Source organism: Zalophus californianus, chromosome 13 (genome assembly GCF_009762305.2).
Source record: "Zalophus californianus isolate mZalCal1 chromosome 13, mZalCal1.pri.v2, whole genome shotgun sequence".
NCBI lineage: Eukaryota > Metazoa > Chordata > Mammalia > Carnivora > Otariidae > Zalophus > Zalophus californianus.
In genome coordinates this window covers 20,499,711-20,518,365 of record NC_045607.1, presented here as the reverse complement: position 1 = coordinate 20,518,365, position 18,655 = coordinate 20,499,711, and the positions used below count along the sequence as shown (strand labels likewise).

General features: G+C 47.9%; 1 protein-coding gene across 1 annotated transcript in view; it reads left to right on the top strand.

Annotated features, from left to right (window-relative positions):
- The first annotated feature begins 17,272 nt into the window (after nt 1-17,272).
- Nucleotides 17,273-18,655, top strand: part of RGS3 (regulator of G protein signaling 3) — a 116,668-nt gene continuing 115,285 nt past the window's right edge. The window contains 1 exon segment of the mRNA XM_027616403.2: nt 17,273-17,410. Coding sequence (XP_027472204.2) covers nt 17,332-17,410 — 79 coding nt within the window. The 5' untranslated portion in view covers nt 17,273-17,331.

Genomic DNA, 18,655 nt, shown 5'->3' with positions numbered 1-18,655 from the left:
CTGGAGCCCATTATTCTCACCAGCTCTGCACCCAGGGTCAGGTCTCCTTCCCATAAGTGGGAGCTGGGCGGAAGAAGAGAGCCCTGACCATTGGTGGTACTCACTAGCACTTAGCCTCAGGCGCCAGCGGCTGGGGGAGGATGAGAAATGAGGACGTCCTGTCCTTCCTGAGGAGACCAGGCCTCTGCCTTGGAGCTGGGAGGGGGAGCCCTGTGTTCCTGGGCAGTAGCAGTCCGGAGTAGTTTCTGTCTCACCGAAACCGGGGTGGGGACGGGGAGAGCCTGGCTCTAGGGTCACATAGCACAGACTCAGTTCCTACCAAGCTTTTGTAGATTTTCTTTTTCTTTTTCTTTTTTTTTGAGAGAGAGAGAATGAGAGGGAAGAGGGTTAGAGGGAGAAGCAGACTCCCCGCCGGGCAGGGAGCCCGATGTGGGACTCGATCCCGGGACTCCAGGATCATGACCTGAGCCGAAGGCAGTCGCTTAACCAACTGAGCCACCCAGGCGCCCCGCTTTTGTAGATTTTCTTAAACAATTTGCTGTATGCTCTTAGGGCCATTTTCAGAGACATAAACAGATTTTTAAAAACAATTTTCCCCAGGGGCGCCTGGGTGGCTCAGATGGTTGGGCGTCTGCCTTCGGCTCAGGTCATGATCCCAGGGTCCTGGGATCGAGCCCCGCATCGGGCTCCCTGCTCCGCGGGAAGCCTGCCTCTCCCTCTCCCTCTACTGCTCCCCCTGCTTGTGCTCTCTCGCTCTCTATGAAATGGATAAGTAAAATCTTCAAAAAAAAAAATAATAATTTTCACCAGTTTCAATGGACAGCAGTCTGCGAACGTCTTACACTCTTATGCCGGAAGTGAAACTCAGGACTGGGCCTGACATCTTTTTTTTTTTTTTTTTTTAAGATTTATCTATTCATTAGAGAGAGAGCACACAAGCGGGTGAGGGGCAGGAGGAGAGGGAGAGAATCCCAAGCTGACTCCTTGCTGAGCTCGGAGCACGGGGCTCCATCTTTGTGAGATCATGACCCGAGCCAAAATCAAGGGTCGGCTGCTCAACCGACTGAGCCACCCAGGTGCCCCCCCTGACATCTCTTTATAAGAGAAACTTAGCTCTCATCAATTATTTGGTTCTGCTAAGTACAGTTTGTACAAGGAAGGCAGATTAAATCTTAAATCTTTTTTAACGTTGTCTCAAAACAGACCAAATTAGAAAGCTAAAACTGCTGCCTACTTGTTCCTTTCTCCCAAGCCAAATCAAAATTATATATGACATCATTTGTGTTACTAGACTGAACTATACTTAGCTGAATCTTGATAGAGGAATCCGAGAGGTGTCATGTGGGCTGTTTTTCTGCAAATAATTATGTCTCGAATGTACATTACATTGTAGAATGATTTGTGTGGGTTAACTTAAAAATGACACCTTTTTTCAACTCCTTGCTCTTGCCTCAGACCTGTCCACTCAGGCAAACCCAATTTCCAGTGGTCGGTAGTGAGGCTGAGGAGGGGGCAGGGCTGAGCTTTCATTTGCTCATCTTATCTGAAGACTCAAAGAGAAATTCTAACTATTACTGATACAACTATGTACTTAGTTAAGCAACTGTCAGAAATTGGCACATTCTTTTCAGTTTCATTGATGAGTACAAAGTCACTTTTGATTCAGAACATATTTTGAATGAGAAGATGTTTGCTATTTGAACACTGGCCTTCGCAATCGCTTTGGCTAAGATCAAGTGTGAACACTGGCCTTCGCTTCTGTTTTCGAAGGGAGGAAAACCATTTGTGGACTGAAACCTGTTTCTCCTTTGTTATACCAATCCCTCAAATTGCAAACAGAATTTAGGGCAATATAATCTGCATGCCACATTACAGTCTCCAAGGCAGTTTATACCCACTATTTCGGTTGGTTCTCTAGCCAACTCTATAGATAAGTGTGGATTGTCTCCATTTTATAGATTAGAAGACTGAGGCTCAGAATGCAGGGCTGATGATAACTCATTCAGGGCCTTAGTGAATTAGAAAAAAAAAGGCATCCTTTAAGACACTTTACTACCTATTGAAAATTCTCTCAAAACAAATCTACAATGATTACAATATGAGCGGCACCCCTAGAGTTGGTCCACAACTTTCACCATAGGACCTGGAGGGCTTACTGGAGAGGTGAAGTCATTTGCCAGAAATCTAAGGCCAGCAGGGGAAGGGCTTAGAACCTGGCTCCTTGCTCCTCTCATCCACTGAACTCTGATGCCTCTCTGATTCCCTCTCTTTAATGCATGGCGGAGCCTGGGACAGTCTTCATTTGAAAGGAAGGATGAGACCACGTAGAAAAGAACTGACTGAGGGGAAGGAGCCCTCATGAACACTTTGCATTAGCCTCCCAATGTTCTGAGAGAAGAGGAGCCAGGTAACTGTTGCTAACTGCCGTTTCCTCACCATCTGCGCCATGGGCCTCAGGAGAACTAAGGCCCAACAGCCAGGAGGCTCTAGCTAGAGTTGCTTGGAGATCCGCTTTACACATTTACGCAGACAAGAGGTCTTAAGACTCAGCTAGTTGGAAGATTGTCCTGGATCCTTATAAAAGGCTCTGGCTTCTTTTCTTCTTTTCTATCATTCTTTGTGATCCCTACTAGTGGTAGGCCACTGTGTTTGGGTCACCATGTTTTCTGAGCACACTTCCCCATGACACCTGGCTTGGTTTGACTTCTGTGTGAAAGCAAAGTAAGTGGAAGAGTCTGTGTCCACCAGTCTCCTCCCTGCAGGGCCAGCGATTCCTTTGTTTAGGTATTGGTCCTGACATCTGGGCTAACAGACTCTGTTCTTCATTGTTTCCGGGTTACAGTAAACTCCCTTTGATGGGATGGAGTCAGGGTTTCAGCCAGGGTAGGAGTGACCCTTAAAAAAATCCATTTTGGGGCACCTGGGTGGCTCAGTCGTTAAGCGTCTGAATTCGGCTCAGGTCATGATCCCAGGGTCCTGGGATGGAGCCCTGCATCGGGCTCCCTGCTCCGCGGGAAGCCTGCTTCTCCCTCTCCCACTCCCCCTGCTGTGTTCCCTCTCTCGCTGTGTCTGTCAAATAAATAAATAAAATCTTTAAAAAAAATCCATTTATTAAAATGTGCTTAAAGGAATTGTTTGCTAAATTAAAGACAGGAATACCTCTGGCTGTTGGATAAGAATGATTAGAGGCCCTTGGGAATCCAGGGCAATCTGGGGAAGACTTTCTAAATTGTCTCTTTCAGTTGCCAGAAGGTACCAGGGTATGAAATTATTTTGTCCTTCTGTTTATATTTATTTATTTAACAAATACTGAATACCTATTACGTGTTAGACAATCGACCCCTAGATTATCTTTACAGAGAAACACAAATTTCTGGGGAGATGAAGAGTCATTCCCCGGAAGACAGAAATTTTTCTGGATCACTTGGTGATGTTGTTTGGGACCACTAGGTGGTGATAGTACATTGTGAAAATGATCCTCTTCCAAAACTGGAGGCCTCTGGTTCTTATTCTGGGGCCAGGGCCTATGAGCCAAAGAGATTTCCTTATTGAGTATGTGGAGAAAAAAACCCCACGTTTCACCAACGAGATATATGATCCAATTTAAATGCTCTGATGAATGAATTAGTTTTTTTTTTTAAGATTTTATTTATTTGACAGAGAGAGACACAGCAAGAGAGGGAACACAAGCAAGGGGAGTGGGAGAGGGAGAAGCAGGCTTCCCACAGAGCAGGGAGCCCGATGCGGGGCTCGATCCCAGGACCCTGGGATCATGACCTGAACGGAAGCCAGACGCTTAACGACTGAGCCACCCAGACGCCCCTGAATTAGTTTTTGAACAATTTAGAATGTCATTGGAAGAACTACTTCAAGAGTGTGACAAATTCTGGAACATGCCCAGGGGCCTAGGATTTGGAGAAATCGGGAGCTATTGATGATCCTGACAGTCATCAGTTGGGCATATACAGGGAGGCAACATTTGATGGGTAGAAATATCAAAAATTATCTGAGGGTCTTATCCTGTTTTGCATCTCCTAAATTTATCTTGATCAGATTTTTTTTTAAGATTTTATTTATTTATTTGAGAGAGAGAGAGAGAGTGAGAGATAGAGAGCACGAGAGGGAAGAGGGTCAGAGGGAGAAGCAGACTCCCTGCCGAGCAGAGAGCCCGATGTGGGACTCGATCCTGGGACTCCAGGATCATGACCTGAGCCAAAGGCAGCCGCTTAACCAACTGAGCCACCCAGGTGCCCTATCTTGATCAGATTTTGCCTGTTTAAAAATTCAGGGAGGGTCGGGTGCCTGGGTAGCTGAGATGATTAAGCGTCTGCCTTCGGCTCAGGTCATGATCCCAGGGTCCTGGGATCGAGTCCCGCATTGGGCTCCCTGCTCCTTGGGAGCCTGCTTCTCCCTCTGCCTCTCTCTCTCTCTCTCTCTCTGTCTCTCATGAATAAATAAATAAAATCTTTAAAAACAAATAAATAAATTAATTTAAAAAATTCAGGGAAGGTGAAACCAATAAGTTCAGTTTGTTTGTTTGTTTTTGAGTCTATACTACTTCTAAGGATGGCCCTGTTTTGAAAGGGATCTCCACAGATAATTAAAACTCTCTCTTGGTCTCCGCATCAAACCCAACCCCTTTGCCTGTCTTATAAGCCTTACGAGGTAGGTTTGTGGCCTGGCTGGGCCCTGCTTGTCTCCCCAGTCCCGGTTCTCACCACTTCTCCCTGGTGCTATGTGCTCTAGCCATGATCTTTTTCTTTTGGTTCTAATGAGTCATGTCCTCTCCTATCTTCAGGCTTAAAAAAAATTTTTTTTCCTGTACTTTTTTCCGACCCGCACAATTCTTTTCTTCCCCCTCTGCCTGACTACTTTCTACTCATTCTGTAGATCTCAGCTCACATGTTACTTATTTGGGGAAGCTTTTTCTGACCAGTGGCAGGGTGAGGTTCTCCTCTTCACTTTTCCTCTCCTGTGCGAAATTCACAGCTTGTCCGCCCCCAACTTCCGTGGCCAAACCGTGAGTTCTGTGAGTGGCATCCATCTTCGCTGCATATCTTCAGTACCTAGTTGAGTGCCTGGCACATTGTAAATGCTCAATAATATATACTGAGGGAGCGGACGAATAAAAATCGTATATGACACCTCTCTTTTCTTCAGGGTACATATAATGTAGTAGCGGGAGCTGAGTGGTACAGAGAAGGAGCTATAGTAACAAGAAGAAAGAGGGGCACTTTGGATGCTACCATCTGAGGCTACTAGGTTTTGGCAAGTGGAGATGTTTGTGGAGGTGGGCCTTTAGGTAGGTGGAGGGAAGTGACGCAGATGAGCGAAGGTGGGGGGATGAGCAAGGAGTGTTGTGTTCCAGTCTGGAAAGAGGGGAGAGGAGGGCTGGAGACAGCTTGTGTCCCTGTTGTTCGGGACCTTGGACGCTGGGCTGGAGAGAGTGGGCTCTATGTGATAGCCATCAGTGGCTTTTGACTAAGGGAGTGATAGCACTAAAGTAGTGCTTTCGAAATTATTCATCTGGGGTGCCTGGGTGGTGCAGGTGGTTGGACATCTGACTCTTGGTTTCGGCTTGGGCCGTGATCTTGGGGTTGTGGGATTGAGCTCCGCATCAGGCTCCATGCTTAGCACAGAGTCTGCTTCAGATTCTCTCTCCCTCTCCCTTTGCCCCTCCTGCTTGTGCTCGCGTGCGTGCTCTCTCTCTAAAATAAATAAGTAAATCTTTAAAAAAAAAAAAAGGAAAAAAAAAAGAATTTATTAATCTGATGGCAGCAAAACACGAATTGGAGAGAGACCAGCAAGCCCAACGAGAGCAGTTAGGAGGCTCTCACAGAAGTCAAGATGGGAGGTGACCAGGGTCTGGAGTATGTGGGCGGCAACAGACTGGGGACAGAGGGGCCCAGCGCAAAGGAAAAACTAACAAGAACCTGGAAACTAGAAAGCAGGAGTGAGGGAGAGGGAGGAGCCAAGGAATTTTCAGCCTGATTCAGTGAGGTGCTGTCGTTATTGGAAACCGGGAGGCCAAGAGGAAAAACCATGTTTAAGGAGAGAGAAGAGAATTCCTCCATCAAACCCTTACAATGGAGTTACGGCTTTGTATGCTCCTCATTTATGGAAGTTCAATCAATGTACAAGCAGAAAAATGAAGCATAAGTGGGAAGGAGTGACAGGGGAGTACAGTGCAATGGGTGGGGGGCTGTTCCAGCTCTGGCACTCAGTGAAAAAACAGCCTAGAGGGAGTGCGAGATGGGGAAGGCACATTTGCTGTTCGCCGTCTGGTTTACAATACCATGTGTATTTTATGGGTGACGAAGGGCTTATTTGAAAGTAATTTGGTTATTCACAATTTATGCCTTACATGTTGATTTTGGAGCTGAATTTCCTGGCAAGATCTGACTTTTTAAAATGTGTGCCAGATGCTAGGGTGGGTAGTAGGCAGCTACTAAGAAGACCCATCTCGGGCACTGCATTAGCGTTGCGCGCAGTCTAGTTGGGTAGAAAGATGTGGACGCAGACAATGAGGGCTAGTCGAGGTCAGCAGTCAGGGACAGAGTGGGTGCAGAGAGAGGAAGGAGAGGGTCGGTCAGCATGGCAAAGCAGAGGTGGCCCTGGGCCCAGGGTTGGAGAGAGATCAGAGTCCTCACCAGAACAGCTCAGAGTAGCGGCAGGAGAGGAGATCTTGGAGGAAGGGAATCTAGAGGTGGGAAGGGGATTAAAGGGCATGGCTGGGGAATACACTTCGCTAGAAGGCAGGAAGAGCCACAGAATAGAGAAATTATCAGAGAAGTCAGAGGAAAACTATGGCAAGGTGGATGAGGACTGAGAATAGGCACATGGTTTTCATAATTAGGAAGTCACTGGTGACCTCTGAGTGAACTGTTCCAGTAGAGTGGTGGGAGGCAGAAAACGGGGTCCAAGAGTGATCAGTGAGGATCTGGAAGCAACGGGAATATGTGCTCCTTCTCTCAGTTACAGCTCCAGTCATGCCCACCTAGATATATTCCCCGGATCCCCGTGAAATTTCCCTGCAGAACTTTTGGGACCTCTGGATGCCAGCCATGACCTCTGTTCCTGGAGTTCTTCCCAGCATGCTCTGCTACTGTCCACTGGAAGGGTACTCCCCATCAGAGGACACTGATACAGAGGTAGGCTTTGCTCTACGTAAGCCTTCTGGTCCAGCTTGAGTGCAGTCCAGCTGAGACCCAGCCCTCAGCTGTGCTTGCTGCATTTCATACTCAACATATTTAACTGCTCTCTGCCCTAAGTAGGATCCACACTCCCACATGACTGCAAATGCTAACTTGCTAATTGCTCCGCTGGAGTTTGCTTCTTGCAATTACTTTGTCAGAATTTAGACAAGGCAATATAACAGTTTATTCCAGGATGCAGGGAGCTCTGGATGTTTTTTAGTCAATAGTTCCTTATCCTAGTTATATTGTTCTTTCCAAGAGATTAAAATAGGAAATGTATGCACCCGCATAGTTTACCATTTCTAGTGTTCTCTGCATTCCTTTGTGCAGATCAAGACTTCCAGATGGTATCATTTTCCTGCTGCCTGGAAGACTTTAACATTTCTTGTGGTGCAGGTTTTGTCGATGATGAATTCATTCAGCTTTTGGAAGTCTGAGATCTTCATTTTCGCCTTTGTTTTTGAAAGGTATTTTTGCTGGGTAAAATAGGTTGACAGTGTTTTTTCTTTCAATAAAGATGCTGCTTCACTGTCTTCTGGTGTGCCTTTCTGATGAGAGGGCTAATATCATCTTTGTTCTTCTGTGTGTAATCTGGGTTTTTTTCCTGGCTGCTTTCCAGACTCACTTTAATACTGGTTTTAGGCAATTTGATCATGATGTGCTTTGGTGTAGGTTTCTTCATATTTCTTTCACTTGGGATTCATTGAGCCTTGTGGATTTGTGGGTTTGAAATTTTCATCAGATTTGGGAAATTTTTACCCAGGATTTTTCCAAATATATTTCTGGCCCCTATCTCCTTCAGGGATTCCAATTACATATGTATTAGGGTGCTGGATGTTGTCCTGTGGCTCACTAATGCTCTTTTTGTTTATTTTTTTGGGGGTCCTTTTTCTCTGTATATTTTATTTTGGATGGTTTCTATTGCTATATTTTCAAGTTCACTAATCTTTCTTTTTCCTAAAATGTCTAATCTGCTGTTAATCCCATCCTGTGTATTTTTGCATCTCAGACATCATAATTTTCACCTCTAGATGTTTGATTTGGTCTTTTTTTTTTAATATTTTCTACATTTCAACATGCTTTTAAAGTGCTCCTTGAACATAAAAACACAGTTGTAATAACCATAATAATGTATTTGTCTACTAATTCTATCATCTGTGTCATTCCTGGGTTGGTTTCTATTGCTTGATTTTTCTCCTTACTATGGGTCACATTTTCCTGCTTCTTTGCATGCCTTGTAACTTTTTATCGGATACCAGACATTGTGAATTTTACCTTGTTGGTTGTTGGGTGTTTTTGTATTCCTCTAAATATTCTTGAGCTTGTTATGTTACTTAGAAACATTTTGATCCTTTGGGGTCTTACTTTTAAGCTTTTTTGGGTAGGACCAGAGTGTTCTTTAATCCAGGGCTAATTACTCCTCACAACCGAGGCAAAACCCTTCTGAGTCCCTACCCAGTGCTCCCCGCCTCCCCCATGAATTAGTAGGTCTTCCCAGTGTGGCTGATGAGTATAAGAACTATTCCTGGCCCTGTGTAAGCCTCAAAGACTGTTCCCTCTAATTCTTTTGAATGGTTCTTTCCCCAGCCTTGGGATACTTTTCTCACACCCATGAGCTTATAAGCACTTATCTGAGGACCTGAGGGGAGACCCTCTACAGGTCTCTGGGGCTCTCTTTGTGCAGCTCTTCTCAACTCAGGGATTTGGGGTTGGCCTAGCTTCCCTCTCCCTTTTTGCAAGTCTCTCTGGGCACGAAGCTGAGACAATCATCGGGCTCACCTTGTTGGTTTTCTGTTTCTCAGAGATCACTGACCTTGTTGTTGGAGGTCTAATACCTTGAAAATCGTTGTTTCACATTTTTTGTCCAGTCTTTTAGTTGTTTCAGGTGAGAGGGAAAATCCAGTGTCTTGATTGGATCCAGGCTGAGGATGTTACTCCATCTTGGCTGTAGGCAGAGTTTTATATTATTTAAGTTCAGAAGACTTTTTGAGGCCCTGTGGACCTCTTGACTGTGCCAGGCCAAGTTGCTTATTGTCCAGCCAGGAAAAGGCTGTCTCTTGAAGAGGACTTTCAACCTAACTACAAGGGCACTGAGCCATTCTAGGAGAGACTGGGGACTCGGCTTTTCTTCTCTGGCCTTTGTCAAGTCTCTGGTTTTTATCTTTGGATTCAACGTACTATTGCACAATTCTCTGGCAGTGAGGGCTTTGGTCTGTTGTACTTTGAGAGTTTGTTTGGAAATTCTAGCAGGGGAATACAGCTACTCATATAGCCCTGACTGAATCATGGTCCTCCTCTATCAAGGAAGGTGGTCCACTTAGACCAAGCGTGCAACTTTGGGGGGATGCACATGGCACACGGAGTAGTTAGGGAGGAGGGGGACACCCGCCTGGCCAGCCAGACCAAGTGAATCAACCCTGGCGACCACTGGGGTGACAGATGCCACAGCCAGATTGCTTCCACAACCTGGTCTCTTCTGCTTTGAAACAACACCTCTCGGCTCACTTGGAATCTTGGAGTTTTTTACTTGGTTCCCACTTAGACCCTGTTTGTGTATGTAGGTCACCAAAGGCTTCTCCATCTGAGGCAAATTACAGTTTCTCAGTGGTACTTACAGCAACCAGCATCTGCTCTCATAGAGAACCACTAATTTAAAAGATACTGTGTTCTACCTTGAAGATGAATTGCAGACATATGTTTAAAAAGCAAATCCTGCATTTCAAGGGTGAATAAAATACCACTTTACAAAGCATCCCCGCTGGTTAAATTTAGGACGAGAAGAAAACATGACCTAAGAATATTTCCTGGCTTTGAGCCCAGGGTATTTTTCCTTTTAGAGTGAATTTGGTACATTTTCATTCATGTGGAGCTGTTGCCTCCCAGCATTTTATTCTGGGATGGAAGGTCAACAATGACTGCCTTGTTGCTAAATCCAATGGACACTTCTCAGTTATTAACCTACATGACCTCTCAACAGTATTTGACGTGGTTGACAATTATTTCCTTCTTAATACACTCCCTGGCCTGCCTTCCCCCTCTCGTGCCTTTTTTCCCCTGTCTTTTCAGTTGGTGCTCTCCTTGGTTCTTTCCTGAGCCTTCTTCTCACATTAAACATGCTCCTTGGACTCTCCTATCCATGCCCACAGCTTTCCTGGGAATTTCTACATCCATATGTCTAGCCTAAATATTTTTCCTGAGCTTCTCGTCTAGTATCTTCAGGGGCTCACTTGACCTCTCCACTTGGGCAGCACGTGGGTCACTCAGTCTCACGCCAGCTCCTCTTCCCACGTTCTCCATCTCTGTAAAGGGCACTTTTTTTTTTTAAAGTTTATTTATTTATTTTTCTAGTAATCTCTACACCCAGAGTGGGGCTCGAACTCACGATCCCAAGATCAAGAGCTGCATGTTCTCCCGAGTGAACCAGCCAGGCGCCCCTGTAAAGGGTACTTCTAAACATCGAATTTCTCAAGCTAGGATTCCATTTTGCATTTTTTCTTCCAATCAGTCCCCAAGTCCTATTGATTCTACCTCTTTCCATGCCTTCCAGCTGCTATCGTCTTCCGCCTGGACTCCTGGAAAAGACTTCACCTAACAGGACTTTCTGTTTCCTTTTTTTTTTTAGTGCTTTCTGTTTCCATGTTTCCAACCCTCAGGCCACCTCTCTCCCCCATCGTCCATTTTTTTCTCACTCTGGCCAAAATGATCTTTCTTTTTTTTTAAAGATTTTATTTATTTATTTGAGAGAGAGAATGAGAGAGAAAGAGAGAGCACATGGGGGGGAGGGTCAGAGGGAGAAGCAGACTCCCCGTTGAGCAGGGAGCCCGATGCGGGACTGGATCCCGGGACTCCAGGATCATGACCTGAGCCGAAGGCAGTCGCTTAACCAACTGAGCCACCCAGGCGCCTGCAAAATGATCTTTCTAAAGCATGAATTAAAGTCTTTTCTGGAATCTTGCTTAAAATCTTTTGATGACTGCCCTGTGCTCTTAGGACAAAGCGCCAGCTCCTTTTTTTTTTTTTTTTGTTAAAATGTACAAAAACTCTTTGTTGTAAATTCCACGCAGTGAATTGATTCTCACAGGATGCCTCCACTGAGTTTTTCCTAACTCTTACATCCATAGCCAACCTACAGTTTTAATTAAATGGTGTTTTGACAAGTAGAGTTGCATCCTAATCTAGATAATCAATCAACAAACCAAAGGAAGCCCTGATTTGTAGTACTTGCTGATTTCTTTAGTGCAAATACACCCACCATGGTTTGTTTCCAGCTACCAGTGTGACATCACTGCACAGAATTGGGGAGAATTACACAGTAGTGTGTGGATAATAATAAAAAATGGTAAAATAATTAGGAAGCGATGAGTTTTGAGAGTTTGAGTTTAACGTTAGTTTACATAATATAACTTTAATAATGGCTGTGTTTAACAATTAGCTTGCAAAATCCTGAAAATTTCACTATCTGCCCTCATAGGCCTGTATGAATTGGCTCCAGCACATCTTTGTATTCACATTATAAATAAGTACTTCCTAATATGGGTTGAAGTTAAAAAGATGAAAACTTGGGTGCCTGGGTGGCTCAGTCGTTAAGCGTCTGCCTTCGGCTCAGGTCATGATCCCAGGGTCCCGGGATCGAGCCCCGCATCGGGCTCACAGCTGCACGGGAAGCCTGCTTCTCCCTCTCCCACTCCCCCTGCTTGTGTTCCCTCTCTCGCTGTGTCTCTCTCTGTCAAAAAAATAAATAAAATCTTAGAAAAAAAAAGATGAAAACTGCTCTAGAGACCTATAATTTTTAGGTCTGGGTTTAACCCAGTCTTTAAAAATCTCTAGGGATGAAGTTACATAGTCTCACATGGGACAAACCCATTTCCTTTCTACAGAAATATGAATTCTGAAACTTTTCAGGAGGTTCATTTTTGATAGTTCCTCTGGGTGATGTCTAGAGTTTCTGCTTCACCCAGCACCCTTTCTGCTTTTCTTGGGGTGGGGTATCAGCCTCTGATTTTCATCTGGGGAACCACCTTCCAAGCTTCTTGTAATAACACATGCTGCTGGTATGATGTTTACCTTCTTGCATATTACTTCCACACCCACACTCTTAAATTCCCTGCCCCCCCTTCCCATTGTTGAGCTCCTCAAACAAACAGTGCTTCTCTCTCCTTTGCTGGCCTATGGGTGTTTTGTTTTTTCTGCCTGTAACCCTTCCTTCTTTCTGACTGTAACCCTTCACTTCCTTTGTTTGGCTAAATCATCCTTCAGGTTGCTTTCTTTGCAAAGTCCTCTCTGACTTCCTTTACCATCTCAGCTCGCCCCAGCTGCCCTGACTGAATGAGACGTTAACCTGTATTGCCACAGTTGCAACGGGATGGTTCCTCTATTGTAATACCCATCTAATCTCTCACTAGATCATATGCTCCACCTTGTTCACTTCTACAACCCCGGCGACAAATGTAAGTCTCAGCACAAAATAGTGTTTAGCTTCATAAACATGGGTTGGATTTTATTATTATTATTTTTTTAAAGATTTTATTTTTTGACAGAGAGAGACACAGCGAGAGACGGAACACAAGCAGGGGGAGTGGGAGAGGGAGAAGCAGACTTCCGGCTGAGCAGGGAGCCTGATGTGGGGCTCCATCCCAGGACCCTGGGATCATGACCTGAGCGGAAGGCAGACGCTTAACGACTGAGCCACCCAAGCGCCCCTATATTTTAAATATTTTATTTATTTATTTGAGAGATCACAGCAGGGGAAGGGGCAGAAGGAGAGGGGCAAGCAGACTCCCTGCCAAGCAGGGAGCCCGAAGCCAGGACCCTGAGATCATGACCTGAGCCAAAGTCAGATGCTTAACCGACTGAGCCACCCAGGGGCTCCTTGAATTGAATTTTATTTTATTTTTTAAGATTTATATTTATTCATTAGAGAGAGAGAGCACAAGCAAGGGGAGCAGCAGGCAGAGGGAGAGGGAGAAGCAGGCTCCCCACTGAGCAAGGAGCCCAATGTTGGGACTTGATCCCAGGACTCCGGGATCATGACCTGACTGGAAGGCAGACGCTTAACCAACTGAGCCACCCAGGTGCCACCCTTGAATTGAATTTTAATGCGTCAGTAGCCACAGAGGTCTTAGTCCCCTTGTTTATAACCTAGTCGTTCTGAGTAGGAGGACTGGTAGGAAAGACGACATTCTACCATGATTCTTTGGCTGAATTCTGATTTCTCCACTGTTTACTTACTGCTTTGGCAACCTGATTCAGCTAACAACTCTGACCTTTGTTGCCTCATTAACAGAAATGCTTGAACTTCCTGGAGGCAGATGATTTTTTTCTTTTTACCGGTTTACCGGTATTTTATGCATTATTAGTCAATTACACCGTGCCTCTTGTGTGATGATTATTCATGTTTTTTGGTACGTTTATATTTTTCTTACTGATTTGTGAGATACTTGATTCATATATACATATTTGCCATGTATTTTATAAATATTTTGAGTTCATTTTTAATTTAAAATTAAAAAAATTTTTATGGCCATAGAAAAGCTTTTAATTTTTTTTCAACCATTTTAAAATGTAAAATCCATTCTTAGTCCACTTGTACAAAAATAGGTAGGGGGCCAGATTTGGCCTGTAGGCATGGTCTGCCAACCTCTACACTAATATGCTCTTTAAATTTGAATGATCTTTGCATTCCTAGAATAAATACCACTTGATCATGAATATACTGCCAGTTTGTTTGTTTGTTTTTTAAAGATTTTATGTATTTATTTGACAGAGAGAGCAGGAGAGCACAAATAGGGGGAGCGGCAGAGGGAGAGGAAGAAGCAGGCACCCCACTGAGCAGGGAGGCCCCTGGGACCCTGGGATCACGACCTGAGCCAAAGGCACAGGCTTAGCCAACTGAGCCACCCAGGCGCCCCATACTGCCAGCTTTGATTTGCTAATGTTTTAGTTAGGAATTTTGTGTCTATATTCATAAATCAGATTGGTCTAGCAGAGATTTCAAACTAGTTATAGGGCAGAGATATATTTTACTTGGCCTACAAAATATTTTATTATGATTTTTTGAATGAATTGCCCATATTAAAAAATTGGGAGGTGTTAAATGAAAAATTCAAGATTTCTGGCTTTTCTTTTAAAAAAAGGAATGTGGCAAAACTGGGAGAATGTGGGCCCAATTTTGTCACATTTTTTATAGAGCTCCCCTATGAATGTTTTGTATTTCATTAATTTCTACTCTTATTTTTTAAAAGATTTTATTTATTTGAGAGAGAGAGAGAAGGAGCAGGAGGAGGAGGAGGGGCAAAAGGCGAGGGAGAAGCTGACGTCCAGCGGAGCAGGGAGCCTGCCACGGTGGGGGGGTGGGGGGGTGGGGGGGTGGGGGGGGTGGGGGGGGGCTCGAGCCCGGGACCCTGGGATCACTTCCAGAGCAGAAGGCAGGTGCTTAACCGACTGAGCCACCCAGATGCCCCGTCTATGATGTATTTGTGCACGTGTGTACATGGGAAGTGTTACGGTATGTAGGGTATGTGTGTGGAGTGTGTGCAACATGTGTTTGTGTTGTGTCTGTGGTATGTGCCGTACGTGTGTAGTGTGAGTGAGGTGTGAGGGAGACATTGAGGCCCACAGCCCAGGCATGCTAGAGTGCTCAGGGCCTGCCAGAAAGACGGGCTTGGTCAGCAAACTCGCCTGCCTTTTTGGGGAAAGCAGGGCCAGAACCAAGACCCTTTCTGGATGTCCCCTTTGGACGGCATGGGTGAACAGGCCCAGTTTCTCCTGCGTCGCCACTGCCCAGGCTCCCCTCACTTCTGTCCTCCCTCTCCTGAGAAAAGAGTGACCTCCCTCTTTCAGGGAAGGAAGTGTCCCATGTTCTACTAAGTAAAGGGGCCTTACTGTTGATGGTGAAGGTGGTGGAGATGGTGCCCCAAGAGGGGTCAGCTCGGGATCAGAATGGCATTGGGTTCTCCCAACTGACTAGGTTAGCTGCTGAGTGGGCCCTCATCCTGAGTGGGGGTGAGGTGCTGGTGTGAGCTGCAGTCTCTCTCCCCAGGCGACATTCAGACAATGCAGCTCTGCCCCGCTCCTCTGGTCCCACCCTCCTGAGGGTGCTTCTGCACTTTGCTCACAGCTTCCAGAGCCCAGATTGTCTTCCCCAGTACGGGCTCCACAGTGGTCCCCGGCAGAGCTGTGAAGGGGCCACCGCCATCTTGGGCATGTCACTGTCCCTTTCCCCGTGGACCTTCCTTTGCCTTGGCTCCAGAATGCCATGCTTTCTAACTCCTACTGGGAATAAACACCCCTCTCAGGGGGCGTCCTCATGTCATGCCTAACTCATGTTCCCATCTTGTTCCTGCAGGTCTACAACACGTCCAGCCTCAGTGTCCTTTCTGCATCCTGTGGCTTGAGCCTGAGGTTGCCCATCATCCCTGGCTGGATGGAGTGGCAGGCCCAGCATACCTCCCTGCCCAGAAAAGATGCCTGGACGCAGACTCCCCCAGCCAGGAGGAGAATCAGGCACGCTCAAGTCCAGGGTGCAGGTATGTCCACCTGTCATTGGTTGGGGCCAGGCTTGCCTCTGCTATGGGCAGTGCTCACAGTATGGGGGTTAGGGAAAGGGCAGAGCAGGGCTTCACAGAGGGCCCAGTTTCAAACAGTCCACTGGCCTTTATGTGACTCATTTGCGCTCGACCACTAGTTTGCTGATTTCGGGGCTCCTTCTCTAGCTTCTGCTCCCTGCTGGTAGCCAGCTGGCCCTGTGGCTTCAAGTTTCCTTACCTGCTTCAAGAAGGCAAGTCTGCAGCCTGCTCTTGCTGTTGGCCATGGGGCAGGATGGAGGCCAAAGAAGAACGGATGGAGGATGGCCTTTGGGGCAGGCAGGCGTGGGTTCAAATTTCAGCTCTGCCAACCTTGGACAAGTCACCTACCCTCTCTGTCTGAAGTTCAGATTTATCCCTGGTAAACTGGGGCTGATACTTCCTAGGATCACCATGAAGATTAAATGAGATGATACATGTAAATTGCCCAGCTCAGCCCCTGGAGCCTGGTACTCGATACATACAACTTTTCTCCCCACTTTCTCTCTTGCATCCTCCAACCTCCTCTTGAGTGGATCCCTGGGCCAGATATCCATCTGGCAACTTCCAACACCTACCATTTTTAGATCTACATAAGACCAGCAGCTTTCCCTCCCACAGCAGCAACAGTCGGAGATTTGCAGAGCAGATGTCTTGGTGTGAAACTGTTCCCAGGAGGTGTCCCGCCAATGTTTGCTGACAAAGCAGTGCAGGGACTAACCTTCCTTCCAGCTCTGCCTCCTCACACCTGGCTCTGGAGACTGAAAGCGCCTACCCTCCCCGCATCCTGTGTGTTTCTGTCCCCTCAGATGCTGAGGTCCTGTGTTCCTGTTCCACGGCTGCAGATGGGGCGCTGTGAGGTTGCCTGGAGCAAGCTGCTTTGGCCCGGACCTGTGCCAGGCTGCTCCCATCCAAGGGGCAGATGGCGAGGGCAGAGTTTGGGAAGGGGCTGCAGCCTGGTAGGGGCAGCCAGTTCAAGCATGGAGAACACTTTTCCAAACCCCACTGCACTGGGCCGGGTGGATGCTCCTTTGCGCTTGCTTGGTCCTGGTGATTACAGGTCTGAGCTTCAAAGCATGTTACAAACCTGGCTAATTGCTGGCCTGGGGGAGCTGGGCGAGCAGGCCAAGCCCGCCTGCGTGGACACGCCAGGGGCCGCGGACCTCACCTGGGGCTGGCACTTCCAGCCTGGAGCCAGGAGCCCTGGTGTGGCGGCCAGGTCCTTCTGGCTCCTCGCGGAGGACTACCGACCGGAGCGCGGAGGAGGGACCCTCCCCTCCCCCTCCCCCGGCTGCAGCTGCGGCCGCTGCCGTCGCGGTTAGGGCGCGGGCGCCTCCTCCCCGGGGGCCGGCGACCGATCGGTCAGGTGGAAACCTCCCCATTCAAACCGGCGCGGGCCAATCAGGGCCCGGCGCGCCGGCCCATTCGAACGAGCGCCGCAGCCGACCTCCCGCTCCCGCCTCCGGGACACTGGCGCGGGGCGGGGGCGGCTGAGCCTGCTGCCTCGGTTACGGGGGAGCAACACAGACGCCTCGGGTTGCAGGCGGGCCTGGCCGGGCCGCAGCGGGGCCGCCATGGAGCGCTCCCTGCACCGCGTCTCCCTCGGGAGCCGGCGTGCCCACCCGGACTCGTCCTTCTACCTCACCACCTTTGGTAAGTGCCCGCGACGGCTGGCTGCCAGGGCTGCTTCACCCCACTCCGGCGCCCGGACGGGGCCGCCCCCCTACCTCCGTGATAGGTGGGGCTAGCAGCAGCGGGTCCCTCCTCTGGCCCCTTCCTCCTGGGGGTACTCAGGAGGAGGGGCCCAGGGCGCACGGGCCCAGGCTGAGCAAGGCGCGGGGCACCACCTGCTGCCGGCCAGTGGTGCCAGGTGCAGCCGCCTCTGCCTCGCTTGGCTGGAATAATCACAACCGGTTAATCTTTCAGAGACCCGGTCGGCACCACTAGAGTTTCCCACTAGCCAGTCGCTCAGGGTTGAATCGTGGTCTTGTTACTACATCTCGAGATTTCCTCCATTGGGGAAAGGGACCGGACAGGTGCGGGGTCAGCTCACCTTGGAGACTGCAGTGTGACTGCGCCAGCGGCTGGCTGACCCACAGCGGACATGGGAGGCTTCTCTTCTCCAGCAGAGACCGGGCTCTCAGGAGGGTCACAGGCCTGCCCTGGAGGCTTGAGGTAGAGGGAAATGGGCAGTAGGCCCCTGCTCCCAAACCCCTTGCTGGCTCGCCTAGGTTCCCCCAAATAACAGCCGGGCAGCCTCTGCCCCAGGGGTCTGGGCAAATCCAGCCTTTCCCCTAGCCATAGTAGAGATGAGAGCCCCGTGGGAGGGCACGGAGTCTGCAGTCTCCAAGGTGAGCCCACAAGGAGCCAAGGCCACCCGGGCTGACCCTGCACCTGTCCTGTCCCTGAGCCAAAGGAAACACAGAGCTGTTTCCTCTGCACCTCCCTGTGGAGTGCGGGTAATATTTCCTCTGTGGAGACTTGAGATCCAGAGAGAGAAAGGTTGCCCAGTGAGCCAGTGCCAGACTTGGTACCTGAGCTCAAACCTTTTGAGATGACTTGTCCAGCACTTTTTTTTTTTTTTAATTTGTATACAATTTTCTTTATAACGGTTGGGGTAGTTACTGCAACATGCAGGACTTTGCCCAGATTTCATCGACAGAACAGCCCAGGAGTTAGGCCCTCCCTGGGCTTCTGGCTCTCCTTTTCTCAGGCTTACCTCTATCAGCACACTTGGTTCCTCACAGACTGCCTTTTCTCTAAGAGCAGAGGGAGTGATAGAAAAGCAGTGGCTTGGCCCCTAGCAATGGCCTGTGGTCTGGCATCCTGGAATTCGCTGGTCCAGTTGGTGGACGTAACAATGGGACTAATGAGGTGGCCGCCATTTGCTGAACACTT